The sequence below is a fragment of the Leptopilina boulardi genome, unplaced genomic scaffold (assembly GCF_019393585.1).
Source record: "Leptopilina boulardi isolate dan_hultmark-lab unplaced genomic scaffold, ZJU_Lbou_2.1 LbouV2_372, whole genome shotgun sequence".
NCBI lineage: Eukaryota > Metazoa > Arthropoda > Insecta > Hymenoptera > Figitidae > Leptopilina > Leptopilina boulardi.
This window is the reverse complement of record NW_026137943.1, coordinates 1,664,023-1,678,874: the sequence shown is the minus strand read 5'-3', so window position 1 is coordinate 1,678,874 and position 14,852 is coordinate 1,664,023. Positions and strand designations below refer to the sequence as shown.

The following is a 14,852-nucleotide window of genomic DNA, read 5'->3' as shown; positions in this document are numbered from 1 at the left end:
CTTCATTTTTCCATGTTATTTTACCATCAAATTTTTCTTCAAAATCTGTTGACTCTGTTGTTATTGTTGTTGTATCCGATTGCTTTAAACAATTCCAAAATTTCTTTAAAGAAAATCTTTTTATTCTTTCTCTATTAAAATTAGAGTCTTTATTATTATTTTTCTTCTTTAAAATTAATCTTCTTTTATGCATTCCTAAATTTGATTTATTTTTAAATAAATTTAAATTCACATTCATTGATGAATTTTCGTTTAAGGTCATTAATTTTCTCGCTAATCTTTTTGCATTTCGTTTAGATGAATTTTGAATAATTGGAAAGAAGATTATTTTTTTATTTGGATCAATTTCTTCAGATTTAAGATTATTTAGAATGTTTAAGCAAATTTTTTCTGTTGAAGTTTTAAGACATTTTTTATCATTATTTTCACTAATTTGTTTTTTATTTTCTATATTATCGTTTTCTTCTTTTTTATTATTTTTATCTTCTTTGTAAGTAAAATTATCTTCATTATTATTTTCTACTGAATTAGAAGAAATAGTTGTTAAAATTTGTAGATTTATTTCTTCTTTTGCAGTTTTCTTCATCATTTCGTTCTCTATTTCTTTTATTCTTTTATGTAGCTCCGATTGTTTCTTTTCTAATTCTTTTTGTTTTCTTCTTATCTCATCTAGTTTTTTTATTCCCTCAATTTCTATTTCTTCTTCGTCCTCCAATTTTAATTTCTTTTTATTATCCCTTATTATATTTTCCATAGCATTTAACTCTTTATTTTTATCATTTAATTCTTCTTCATTTTTCTTCAATTGAGTTTCAAATTCTTCTTTTTGGATATTTTGAGAAAAATCAGTAGACTCTTCTTCAAATGTTGAGGTTCTGAAAAGAGAAAAATATTTTTAAAAAAAATTAATGTCATTAGAAATTTAGCAAATTAAAAAAAAAATGGTAATAGGCATTCTATTACCTAAATTCAGGAGTGAATTCAGTTAAAATTGAAGTTTCCTGATCTATCGTTGAAGGTGTTTGGTATTTTTTTTCTGTTGATTCTTCAATGATAACTATAATCTCAGGAGTTTTAGTAACAGATGATGATGATGATGATTCTATTTTCGGAGCAGACGTCGATTTAGTTACTCTTTCTTCACCAATTTTAGAAGAAGTTGACATTTGTTTTGAATCAGAAGTTACTTTTGTTGCAATAACACTTGATGTTACTTTCATTTCTGAAGAAATTTTAGGTTTTACAAGAGGTGAATATTTTGAAGTTGATTTTGATTCAGGTGTGGTGTTTGATTTTTCGAAAATAGTTTTTGAAGTAGTAATGTCAAAAGAAAAAATTGATTCTGGAAAGCATTCAGATTCAGAAGATGATGATTCTTCTATTGTTGTTGATTTTTCAGTGGTAATCTTTTTTGTCAATTTCTTTGATTTTGGAGGACATTTTTTAGAAGAAGAAGAAGAAGAAGTTGTTGTTTTGTCTTCTTTTGTTGTACATTCTGTTATTTCTTCTTCTGTATTTTTTGGTGTTTTAGCTTTTTCTTCAGCTATCTTTTTTGAATTTGGAGAACATTTAGGTTTAATTGAAGATGTAATTTCTTGTGTTGTTTCTTCTTGGGAACTATTTTTAGAAGTGGTTTCTTCTTTTGTTTCCGTTTCTGTTGTTGATATTTCTTCTTTAATATCATCTTCAGTAGTTTCTTTATCACTTTCAGTTCTTTCTTCATCTTCGTTGGCGCTCCCTTCACTTGGTTCTTCACTAGTTTCTTTTTCTGTTGGCTGATTTTCTTCTTCATCTTCATTAGTACTTTCTTCACTGGTTTCTTTTTCTATTGGCTCATTTTCTTTTTCATCTTCATTTGGTTCTTCACTAGTTTCTTTCTCTGTTGGTTGATTTTCTTCTTCATCTTCATTTGGTTCTTCACTAGTTTCTTTCTCTGTTGGTTGATTTTCTTCTTCATTTTCATTTGGTTCTTCACTAGTTTCTTTCTCTGTTGGTTCATTTTCTTCTTCATCTTCATTTGGTTCTTTACTAGTTTCTTTCTCATTTGGCTCATTTTCTTCATCTGCATTAGTACTTTCTTCACTTGATTCTTCATTAGTTTCTTTCTCATTTGACTCATTTTCTTCTTCATCTTCATTAGTACTTCCTTTACTTGGTTCTTCACTAGTTTTTTTCACTGTTGGCTCATTTTCCTCTTCATCTTCATTTAAAGTGCTTTCTTCAGTTGTCTTCGTTGATACTCCTCCTGTGACTTCCTCTACTGTTGTTTTTTCTTTCATAACTTCATTTGCAGTTGTTTTTTCTTCTTTTTTTGTTGTTTCAGTTTCTTTCGTTCCTGCTTCGGTTGTTGCCACTGAAGAAGTTTCTTCATAATCACTGAAATCATCACCTGAACCAGAACCTCCTCCTTCAAAATTATCTTCAAGCTCTTCTTCTTCATCATCATCATTATTCTCCGTAGTTTTATCAATAGATTCGTCGAAAACTTCTTCGACATCTTCTGTTTCATTGTCAGTTGAACCTTCAGTTATTTCTTCAACTGTGGATCCATGAGTTGTCGCTGAAATAAGTATTCATCTGAATTAGTTTCTAATTAGTTTTTTTTCTTCTTTTTTTTTTATATTAATATAGTATGCAAATACCTTTAATTTCTTTTACAGTTGTAGTGACATCTTCCAAAGAAGTTGATTCTAATTTTCTTGGAATTTCAGACGTACTCTCTTCTTGAGATGTTTTATCGGATGTTAATGAAGATAATGAAGCTGTATTAGAAATCGTTGTTTCAGATTGACTGATTTCTTCAACATTGGAAGATTTTGTTGACTCTTCAAATGAAGTTGAAGTGATTTCTGTAGTTTGACTCATTGATGTTGATGATGTGGAAATTTCCAATTGTTTGGTATTTTCAGCTTCAGAATTTGATGTCGATATTTCGGAACTCAGTGAAATTTCAGAAGATGTATTTTCAATGATTTCATTGCCTGAAAAAGTACTAGATTTTAGTAATTCTTCAGATTTGAAAGTTGATGATTCTTGTGGTTTTTCAAATTTTGTTGCTTCTTCCAGAGGTGCTACAGTTAATATTTCTTCAGTATTTGAAATACTTAAGGTACTTGACATTTCTTCGATATTAGAAGTTTGTTTCGAACTTGAGTGTTCTTGAGTACTTGCTATTTCTTCAGTACCTAATATTTCATTAGTAGTTGATTTTTTTATAGTTGTTGTTATTTCTTCAGTAATTGAAATTTCATTAGTATTCAATAACTCTTCAGTGCTGAGTATTTCTTTAGGACTTGACAATTCTCCAAGAATTTGAGTTTCTGTAGTAGATATTTCTTCGCTACCTATGGTTCCTTTAGAATTCACATTTTCCTCAGTACTGGAACTAGGTTTAGAATTGACTATTTTTTCACTACTCAAAATTTCTTTAGTAGTTAGTGTTTCTTCAGTATTTGAAATCTCCAAGGTACTTGATATTTCTTCAATAATTGGAGTTTCTTTACTATTTGACATATTTTCAGTACTCGAAGTACCTACAGTATTTATTTCAGTACTCGCGATTTCTTCATATATTCCTTTAGTATTTGATATTTTTTTAGAACTTAAAATTTCTTTAGTATTTGATATTTCTTCGGTAGTTGAAATTTCCTTAGTATTAATAATTTCGTCAGTACTTGATAATAAATTTGATGACAAATTTTCTTCTATGATTAACGATGTTTTTTGCTCAGTACTTGATGTAATTTCTTCAGTTGTTGCTGATTGTAAAATTTCTGATTCTATTGATTTATAACTAGTAACTGATGTTTTTTCTGTTGAAATTGTAGTCTCCATTTCAGAAGTAAAATTAGATTGCTCTGTTGTTTCTTTCGAATTTTGATCCAAATAAGTAGATTGTATTGTGTTTTCTTCAGAAACAATAGGAGAGGTTTCAAAAAAAGAAGTAGTATTTGATGTTATCAGAGTTGTGATAATTGTTCTTTCTTCAGTAGTTGTATCACTAGCAGGTAGAGTAAATTCAGTAGGTACGGGACTTATTATCATTATTACGGTAGTATTATCTTTACCTTCAAACGTCGTTTCTGAAATAGTAACTGTTTTTAATGATTCTAAATTAGTAGCTTCAGTTGTAGAAGATTCTGATGTAGTTGTTATTTCCGAGGAAGTAACTTCAGTGGTTGTCTCAGCAGATTCATTAGTTTTTTCAGTACCTTCAGTTATGGATTTAGCTTCACTTGTGGATTTAACTGTTGTACTTTTAGCTTCGGTAGAAGACATAGATTCAATTGCGTTGGTAATTTCAGTCTTAACATCATTTGTGGTTTTGGTTTCAATCGAATCCATAGCTTCAGTTGTAGTTTTAGCTTCAGTTGATGTTTTAGCAGCACTTGTAGTTTTAGTTTCAATTGTTATTCCAGAATCAATTGTATTAGATTCGGTTATATCAGATGCAGTTGTTATTTCAGAGGAACTAACTTTAACAGTTGTCTCAGTAGATGCATTAGTTTCTTCAATATCTTTAGATATGGATTGTGTTGTCGATTTAACAGTTGTACTTTTAGCTTCAGAGGAAGTAACTTCAGTAGTTGCCTTAGTAGATTCATTAGTTTCTTCAGTACCCTCAGATATGGATTTAGTCTCACTTGTGGATTTAACTGTTGTACTTTTAGCTTCGGTAGAAGATACGGGTTTAATTGTAGGTACAGTCGTAGTTTCAGCTTCAATTATGACATTAGCTTCACTAGATGCCTTACCATCATTTGTGGTTTTAGTACCAGTTGAAGTTATAGATTCAGTTGTAATTTTAACTTCAGTAGAAGACTTAGCTTTAATTGTGATTGCAATTTCAGTTGAAGTTCTCACTTCAGTTGTACTATTAGCTTCATTAGATGATATAGATTCAATTGTTGAAGTTTTTGGAGTTGAAGCTTCAATTGTTGTTTTAACATTATTTGTAGTTTTAGTTTCAGTTGTTATTTTAGGTGTAATTATAATTGATTCCGTATTAGCTTTAATCGAAGTCATTGTTTTAGTTGTAAGGTCAGCATTTTTTGAAGTCTTACCTTCAATTGTTGTTTTAGCTTCAGTTTTTCTTTCAGCTGTTGTAAGAGCTTTTACAATTTCTTCACTAGTTAATGTTATTTTCTCGGTGGTTGACGATGAATTATTATCATCTTCACCATCCAAATAATCGTGAAAAACTTCATTATCAGAAACATTCTCCTCTTCTTCATCATAATCTGGATACATTTCAGTTGTTAGTAAACTTTCATCGATATATTTTTCATAATCATACTCTTCAGTTGAAGAATCTTCTCTTTTATTTCTCTTTACTTTCCCTGTGAATATATTAGGGATTTTAATAAAAAAAAAATCTGTTTAAAAATTTAATGAAAATATTAATAAAAATAAAAACCTTTAAAAATGTATTTTTTTGGAACTAAAGAATTCATTTCTGATGTAGAGATGTTTTTAAATCTGTAAAAAAAAAAACGTTTTTTTTTTAAGAAAGAAAAATAAATTGTATTATAATTTCTATTTTAATTAGTTTTGAAAACATACTTCAATTTTTGATGACAATGTTTAGGATGATTATCTGTTTTTCTAAAATTAGAAAGAGATTTAAGTGTTCTTCCCAATCTTCTATATTTTGGTTGTTTGACTTTTTTTACTGATGAAAGTATTTTATTTCTTTTCTTGTTTTTATATGTTTTAACATGTTTTTCCTTCTTTGAACGTTTTTTACCAACATTTTTGATAAATTTTGTTTTATTTTTTATTTTACCATTTTTCTTCTTTTTAGAATGATGCGAAATTTTTAATTTTGAATCATCTGAATTTCTCCTTAGGGAATTTTGATGTTTTCTTCTTTTTTTCAAGTAAGAACGTTTCACTCGTTGATTATTTTCTTGTTCTTCTTCTTCTTTATTTATTTTAAATATTTTTTTCGTTTCTCTCTCTTTAAAATAATCATCCGATATTTTTTGACCAAAAAGAGATTCCAAATTTTTTAAATATCGAAAAGTCATATTAGATGGTTCAATTTTTAATAGACCACGTTTTTTTCTTGATAATTCTTGTCTATTTTTTTTGAATTCTTTATTTTTTTGACTTAAATTTTCATTTAATTTCATTATCGTCGAAACCAATTTTCCCAATTGATTAGTCAATGGTTCAATAATAGAGGACAATGATTTTTCTTTATTGTAAATAATTTTTTCAACATTACTGTCCCTTGGTGATTTTTTTTTATAATTAACAGAATTTTTTTGTTTAATATTATTTTTTCTCTCTTTTAAATGATTTTCCTTTATTTTTCTTGAATTAATATTTTTTAAATGTAACGAATTATTTTTTTGTTTGAAATTTTTATTTTTCAACTGATTTAAATTTGTTTTTAATTGTACGAAATTTTTCTTGTGATTTGAATTATTTTTTAATTGATTTAAATTTTTCACTTGTTTTTTTGAATTTATTTTTTTATTAGTGATTTGAGTAGTATTTTGAATTTGATCCAATGGAATTTGTATTAATGGAATATTTTTTACTAAAGAATTAGGTCCATTGAAATTTGATGGATAATTATTTAACCAAGGCAAGGATAAAAATTGTCCTCCTTGTGGTATTAAAAATTGTTGAAAATTCAATGGATTATTGTTATTAATTTTATTATTATTATTATTTGATTTTGTGAAATTTTTTGTATTTTTCTTAAAATTATTTTTACTTAATTTTCCATGCATTTGTTGTAAATTTGCATTGTTAATTTTACGTTTTCTTCGAAAATTTGCATTTCTCTTTCTTTTAGTTTCAATATTTTTTATGTTTGTTAATTTTTCTTTTCTTTTAAATTTCTTCTTTTCAAGATAGGAGAGATTTTTGTATAATTCACGATGTGTATTATCATTAAGAAATATTTTTTCCGACAAAATATTTCGTGTTTTAAAAAAAATAATATCATCCTCCATTAGTTTATAACATTTCGAATTGTTTTGTAAAATAGAATTATTTTTAAAATTACGGAAATTATTTTTCACAGAATATTCATTGTTTGATAAAATTTTCTGATTTTTTGCTTTTTCCAATAAATTGAATGATATTTGAGAATATTGATTCTGATTTAAGAACAAATCATTGCTGAGTCCTCTTGCCAAATACATTATAATATAAAACACGCTGAAAAAAAAAATAATAATTTACAATTAAAAAAAATATAATAATTAAATAAAGAGAAGTGAAGAAGAAATTTGTAAATTGTAATAATTAAAATATTGTAAAGGATTATTTTTTTTATAACCAAAAAAAAGAGGTTTTTTTTTTATCAAATACCTGTAAATTACGTGATATCGCATTTGCTTGAAAAACAATTTTCAGTCATCATATTAAAGGACGTTGATATTCTTACATAAAACTTCTTTTTCTGTTTATTATTTAATATATTTGTAAATATAAAAATATATATTTTTGCGAAATTTTTGTTTTTGCTTTCAAATTAAAAAAAGCAGGTTATAGTAATTTTCAGGTAAAAAAAAATGCATTAAAATCAAAAAGTATATTTCAAAAACTCCTTTTCATTGACATTTTTCACGACACCATTTAAATATTGTTGAAAAATATAAAAAATAGAATTTCTTTTCTTTGCCAATATTTTGACAGATACACTAACACGGTCATTTGTCTTTTGTTTTTTTATTTTTTTTGAATTTACATTTTTTATTTTTTCTAAATTGTTTAAAAATTGTAAATTTAATATAATAATAATAATTATTAAAAAATTATTTAATTATTGTAATTTTTGAAAAATCATTTTAATAATTGTTTTAAAATATGAAAATTATTGCTATTTACAATATTTATATATATATTAAATTTAAAAATGTTAAAATTGATAAATAAAAATTTTATCCTTTTTTTTAAAAAATTTTATTTTTATTTAAAAAATAATATTACAAAATTCTACACTTTTACAAAAAAGGAATAATATTTCGACAAATATTATTTACTCAACTGTTACAAATAGACTGGATTTCATTATTTTCTAATTGTTTTATATATCTGAAAAGAAATTAAAATAAAATTATTATAAATAAAAAAATTATTTAATTCTAATTTAAAAAAAAAAAATGTATCAAAAAATAGTTTATTAAAAAAAAACTCACTACATTTTTCGTCATTTTAGTATTTTACATTGAATCTAAAACTCTTTGGTTTTTTCATTTTATTGGTTTTAAATATAAATGAAAACATGGCAATTGGTTTTTTATATTTTCTATTATTCGATGAAAAATTATTCCACTCTTCATTATTATTATTATTGTTACTATTTTTATTATTATTGTTATTATTTTCATCAACATTATTATTATTATTGTTATTATTTTCATCAACATTATTATTATTATTGTTATTATTATTATTACACAATTGATTGGAAAAATAGAAAATTGGTGTAGTGAAACAAGGATTATTTTCTTCTGTTGTCACTAAAGTTGAAGATTCAATTTGACGAAAAGAATTTTCATCTTCATTTATATTAAAATTTTTCATATTATTATCACAATTAAAAAATTTTTCTTTATTTTTAAATCTAGATAATTGATTAATTTCATTTTCAATTTTCATAGTCGATTCACAAGGAGGGAAATTATTAGTTACGATAATAGAATCACTAGTAGCTTCATTGATATTTTCATCTGTTTGAGGGAATATTTCTTCAGTAAATAATTTACATTTAATTTCTTTATTAATTTCATTAGCAGTTGGAATATTAGATTCACTATCAGATTCAGTTGTGAATTCAATATTAGCTTCACTAGTAGCTTCACTAGTAACTTCACTAATAGCTTCAGTATTAGCTTCAGTATTAGCTTCAGTATTAGCTTCAGTATTAGCTTCAGTATTAGCTTCAGTATTAGCTTCAGTAATAGATTCAGTAATAGCTTCAGTAATAGCTTCAGTGGTATAATTAATATCTTCAGTAGGGAATTCAATAGAATTTTTTTCAGTAGCTTCAACGAAGGATTCATTAATTGTAGTTTCCAATAAAATTTTACCATTATCTTCAGTAATAGCTTCATTTGTAACTTTATTAATATCTCTGGTAATTTCAAAAATAGTTTCACTGGTTGTTTGAAAATTATTTTCATGAGTAATTTCAATGTTTTTATTAATATTATTTTTTGTAACAATATTATTATTGTTAATTGAAATAAATGATTTATCGGTGATTGTTGTTAAATTTGTACATTGATAAGAATTTAATGTTGTTTCTTTGGATTTTAAAAATTGTTGAATTCCATTTAAAAATCCCGATTTTTCATTATTAGTTTCCACTTTTTCGCCACCTTTATTTAAAATTTTCAATTGATTCTCAAAATCGATTGGTTTTTCATTATGACAATTACATGTCTCTGAATTAAAATTTCTATCTTGACATTCAACTTCACAGGCACGTTGAGAGGAAATACTTTTTTTTCTTCTCAAATTCTTTGTACTTCTTTTTCTCTGATTTTTGAATCTAAAATAATTTTTATTTACTAATTAAAAGAAGTTTAAATTAAAATGAATTTTTGAAAATTGTAAAAGGATAAAATTTTACCTTTGTCTTTTTTTCCCCTTTTGATGATAATAATTTTTGTTCTTATTGAAATTTTCAGATATTTTTGAATAGTGATTATTTTTTAAATAATCGATAACTGCATTAAATGGCTGAGTTAATCTTTTAAATTTCCCTTTCGTTGATTCATTAATTCGTTTATTTTTGTTTTTGGAAAAAAAAATTCCCTTCTGGAAAAAATGGCAATTTTTTTTAAAATTAATTTTTTACAATTTAGAGAAAAAAAAATTTTAAATTAAATTCATCGAGTTGGCATTTTTTTTTGCATACTTTAACATTTTTCTTATTTCCTTTTCTCTTTTTAGAATGTTTTTTCAAATTTTCCTTTTTCCTTTCTTTTATTTTTGTCTTTTTTTCTTGTTGTTTGCGATTTTTTTTCTTTATAAATCTTTTCTTCAAAAATTTCACATTGGAAATTGGATATTTTTTCATTACACCTTGAATTAAATTTTCTTCTAATTCTAAATTATTTATCCAACAAAAAATTATTTTTTTTCAATGTTAAAGAAAATAAATTTATTTATTAAAAAAATTAATTATTCAGTTGAAAAAAAATAACAATTTATTTTATTTAAAATTATATTTAATTTGTAATTTTTGAATAATTAAAAAACCATTTTCTCTAATTTTATAAAAATTACTTGTATCATTTTGAGTGTCTGACATTTGTGAAATATTTCGATTTTTTGCCAATGGAAAAATATTTTCCAATTCTCTCCGATGAATTTGATGATGAAAATTTTCTGATCCATTGCTTGTAATTATGATTATAAATAATAATAATAATATTCCTTGCATATCTCGTCATTTCGTAAACATCGAGAAAATACACGTCAAATTAAAAATGTATTCAAAGAAATTGATAAAAAATTGATAATATATAAATGTGGTTAACTTGCACTATTAAAAATGTGACAGTTTGAAAATTCGAAAATTTGAAAACAAATGACAATTTCAATTTACAATTACATTAAACTATTGTTGTTATTTAAAAAGGAAAAAATTAATTTTTAATTTTTAAAAATTTTTTAATTATTTTATTTGTTTTTTTAATTTAAAAAAAAATGAAATAATTGAAAGTGAAAAAAATGTAATTAAAAGCTTTTTCTTTTTAGATAATTAGTAGTTTATAATAATGTAAGAAACTAATCGAAAACTAACAGAGGTGAATCTAAAATAGTGAAGTTCAGTCACGTTCGGATTGAATTGATAAATAAACCAAGCGAGAATTCATTAGTTATTCAAAGCACGCATGGAATCGTGTTTATGGCATTACAACCTGTTAAACGAGAGCACAGGTTCATTAGGCATCAGTTTTCTCAAACAAATGCTTGGCAAACTTGCTCAATTCACTAATGCAAATTAGTTTCAATTTTGGTTTCACGATAATTACTTCCACCTTCTAAAATTATCGAATTCTTGTAGCAATTTTGAAAATTAAGAAAACGTAACACAATTTTTTAACAAGAAAAAAAAAATATAAATTATATATTAAAAAAATTAAATATTTTTTTTTTCAAATTCATCTGTACCAAAATAATTTTTTTAATTTTAAAAAATAAATATATTTAATTTTATAGAGATAGAGAAATTATTCCGTGGGAGTTGTTTTTTTTTTTAGAGAGAGAGAGAAAGAGATCTCTGTGTTTGTTATTCTGATCGAATGATGCAATAAAAGTAGAAGTCCTTATTTTCAATTTAGCGTGATCCACGCTGAGCTATTTCCAATGTACCTGTGTCTCCGGTGAACATATATATATATAATTAAAATACAGTCATGCGTTCAGGTGTTCACTCTAAAAATAAAAATAATTTTTTCTTTTTATAGAAAAAAATTTTTTTTTCCAATTTTTATTAATCAAATTCATAATATTCATCTGAATATTAGTATAATTGGGAAAAAAAAAAAATTATTTTCCAATTATAATTGCATTGATTTTTCTTTTATCTTTTTATAAAATACAAAAACGATAAGGAAAATAATAAAGAAAAAAAATAAATTGAAGACAAACTTGAGGATTTGTAGAGATAATAAAATAATTAACATGACTGTTCTTCAGTTTCCCACTTCGAATTAAAGGACGCATCGCGCAAAATCCTGAAAACGAATTCTCCAAGATAAAAGGAATTGTCTCGGTCTCAATTTCTTTCTGTGACTTTCGAGAGTATTCAATTTCGAATCTTCATTATTTATAAAAACAAAAAAAACGGGAGTTTAAAATTTTTTTTTCCCCCAAAAAATAATCAGTGAAGAAATATAAAAACATGTATGGAATTCTATTATGTTAAATAATTGTTAATAATAATAATAATAAATAAAATAACATTAAATACAATAATAAAAAATTAATATCAATAATCAACGATGTTATAAAAACAAATTTTTTATTTCAAAATTTAAAAAATCCAATTTTTAATACATATTCAAAAATGATTATTTTGCTAATTTTGTTATTGTCACATCGGGCAATAATTACAAATCAAGTGCGAATTCCTATTGAAAAATCATCTTGTATGCAAGGTAAAATTCATCAATTTAAAAAATTTGTAGTTAAAATAATTTAAAAACATTGATAAAATAATAAAATTTCTAAAAATAATTAAATTGTGAAAATTATTTTATTTTTATTTTATTATTAGTTGTTTTTTTTTTTTTTTTTTTTTAACTAAAATTTATTTACGTAAAGTAAATTCAAAAATTTTAGATGAGAATTATAATGAAGAATTATCATCAACATTGATGAATGAAATGAATGACGAATTACTTTATTTACGAAGAATAGAAGCAAATGTAAAATGGAATATGACAATAAAATCATCATTTGAAATGGAAAAAATAAATTCAATAATTATTGATTTAAATAACAAGTGGAAAATAAAATGGTGTAGAAAATTTCAAAATTTAACAGAAATATATCACAATAGAATGATTCATCTTCTTTGCAAAGGACCAATATATACACCAAATATATCCAAGTATATACTTAAATAAATTATTCCTAATTAGAATTTCAAAAAAAATTTAATTACAAAAAAAAAACAGTTTTCTCTTTACATAGAGAAAAAAAAATTGATATTAAAATTTTTCTTAGGAAATTGTCAGAAGTTGAAAAAAAATTATCATTGACTTATAGTACAACAAAAATTTGCAAAAATGAAAATCAATGTTTTTATGCGGAGCCTGATTTGGAGAAATTTATGTCTTCTATCAGGTAATTAAAATTCTTTTTAATTAATAATTTTCTTTTTTTATAGAAAAATTATTATTAGTAGTTAGCAAAATAAATAAATTTTGTTTAGAAACGAAACAGAGTTACGTTGGATGTGGGAAGAATGGCAAAATAAAATGAGTCACTTAAAAAATATCTTCACAGAATCAGTGATTCTTCAAAATTTAGGAGCAAGAAACAATAGTAAAATTAATTATTTAATTATTAAATAATTGATAATAATAAAAATAATAATAATAATAATAATTTTGAATAATTAATTTAATTTTGTTACAGATTATGAGGATTTTGGTGAATATTTGAGAGAGGAATTTGAAATTCCTGATTTGAAGAAATTAATTTTCAAATTATACAATGAAATTCGTCCATTATACAAACTTCTTCATGCTTTTGTTCGTTACAAACTTGTTCAAATTTATCCAGAAATTCTTCATCCAAAGCAATCAATTTTTTCCCACTTACTTGGTATGAAAAAAAAAAAAAAAAATTATTTTCTAATGAAATTCATTTGAAAATTTATTTTTTTTTTTCAGGCAATTCATGGTCTCAAAATTGGAGTCCATTAATAAAACTTGTTTTGGAAAATGATCAAATTTTAAATATAACTCATGAAATGTTGAGGAAAAATTATAATATTCATGAAATGGTGAAAAAAGCTGAGGATTTTTATTTGTCATTAGGTTTTTCAAAATTATCGGAAAAATTTTGGAAAAATTCAATATTTGAAAGGAAAAATGAAACCATAAATTGTCACGCTACAGCTGTAAATATGTATATTGATAATGATTTTCGGTATTGATATAATTATTATTATTTAAAAATTTTTAATTTCCGAAAAAAGAGGGAAAATTAATTTAATAAATTTTAGAATTCTTGCGTGTTTAAAAATTAATATCGAGGACTTTGAAATGATTATTCACGAAATTGGTCACATACAATATTACATGGCTTACAAAGATCAACCAACAATTTTTAGGGTAATTCTCAAAAAAAATTTAAAAAAACAATTTTTTTTTTCAAATTAATAATAATTGATTTTTCAGAATTCACCAAATTCTGCATTTCATGAAGCAATTGGCGATACAATTTTACTTGGTCTTATGGCACCTCAAAATTTACAAAGACTTGGACTTGTCAAAGATTTCCTACTTGTTGATAGTAATACTTAAGCAAATTCATTTTCTTTTTTTTTTTTTTTTTTCCACCTGAATTGCAATTTTATTTTGCAGATATTCCAATTTTGTTAAAGCAAGCACTTTTTAAACTTCCTGTAATGATTCATAGTTTAATAATGGATTTTTGGAGATGGCAAGTTTATTCCGGTAAAATAAAACCATCGAATTACAATCGTTCATGGTGGAAATTGTACAAAAAATTTATGGGAATCAAACCACCGTCTCGTCGATCGGAAATTTATTTCGATCCAGCTGCTTTGTTTCATATAACAGAAAATGTTCCCACAATCAGGTTTTTCTTCAAATTAATATACGAAATTAAATTAATTTTGAAAAAAAAAAATTATTTCTAAATAAATGAAATTAATTTTAAAATAACTATTTAAATTTTAGGTATTTTCTATCGACTATTTTGCAATTTCAATTTTTTGAAACTATTTGCCGAGCTTCAGTCACGGGTAAAATTGAGAATTCAAATTTACAAATTCCACTTCATCAATGCGATATTTATGGTTCGCAAGAGGCTGGAAAAATTTTAAGGTAAAAAGAAAATTTTATTTTCAATTAATCAAAAATTGATGGTTTAACAATTTTCTTTTTCTTTCTCCTTTAAAGATCTTTAATGCAATTGGGAAGCAGTGTAAATTGGAAAGACGCTCTTTATCTCACAACAGAATCGACAAATTATGAAACAAAATTTCTTTTAAATTATTTTCAACCACTAAGTGAATGGCTACAAATGCAAATTGATCGTCACAATATTCCAGTTGGATGGGATTAAACGTTTCTTTCAATTTTTCCAAAAAAAAGTCATTTTGTTTTACTAGAGTA

The 14,852-nt window shown here is 24.3% G+C and overlaps 2 protein-coding genes across 2 annotated transcripts; one reads left to right on the top strand and one right to left on the bottom strand.

Moving 5' to 3' along the window:
• Positions 1 to 174: 174 nt before the first annotated feature.
• Positions 175 to 10,509, bottom strand: LOC127287641 (uncharacterized). Its single transcript, XM_051314679.1, has 8 exons — positions 10,258 to 10,509; positions 9,887 to 10,077; positions 9,599 to 9,786; positions 8,400 to 9,517; positions 2,643 to 5,339; positions 964 to 2,560; positions 524 to 875; positions 175 to 195 (listed from the first exon to the last, which is right to left on the bottom strand). Exons 1-8 carry the CDS (start codon positions 10,412 to 10,414, stop codon positions 175 to 177), a joined length of 6,321 nt encoding a protein of 2,106 aa, XP_051170636.1. The 5' UTR covers positions 10,415 to 10,509.
• Positions 10,510 to 11,833: 1,324 nt separating this feature from the next.
• Positions 11,834 to 14,812, top strand: LOC127287682 (angiotensin-converting enzyme-like). The gene is made up of 11 exons (XM_051314742.1): positions 11,834 to 12,137; positions 12,322 to 12,592; positions 12,709 to 12,828; positions 12,917 to 13,029; positions 13,123 to 13,311; positions 13,380 to 13,638; positions 13,715 to 13,823; positions 13,890 to 14,004; positions 14,076 to 14,313; positions 14,415 to 14,561; positions 14,637 to 14,812. Exons 1-11 carry the CDS (start codon positions 12,047 to 12,049, stop codon positions 14,800 to 14,802), a joined length of 1,818 nt encoding a protein of 605 aa, XP_051170699.1. The 5' UTR covers positions 11,834 to 12,046; the 3' UTR covers positions 14,803 to 14,812.
• Positions 14,813 to 14,852: the final 40 nt, after the last annotated feature.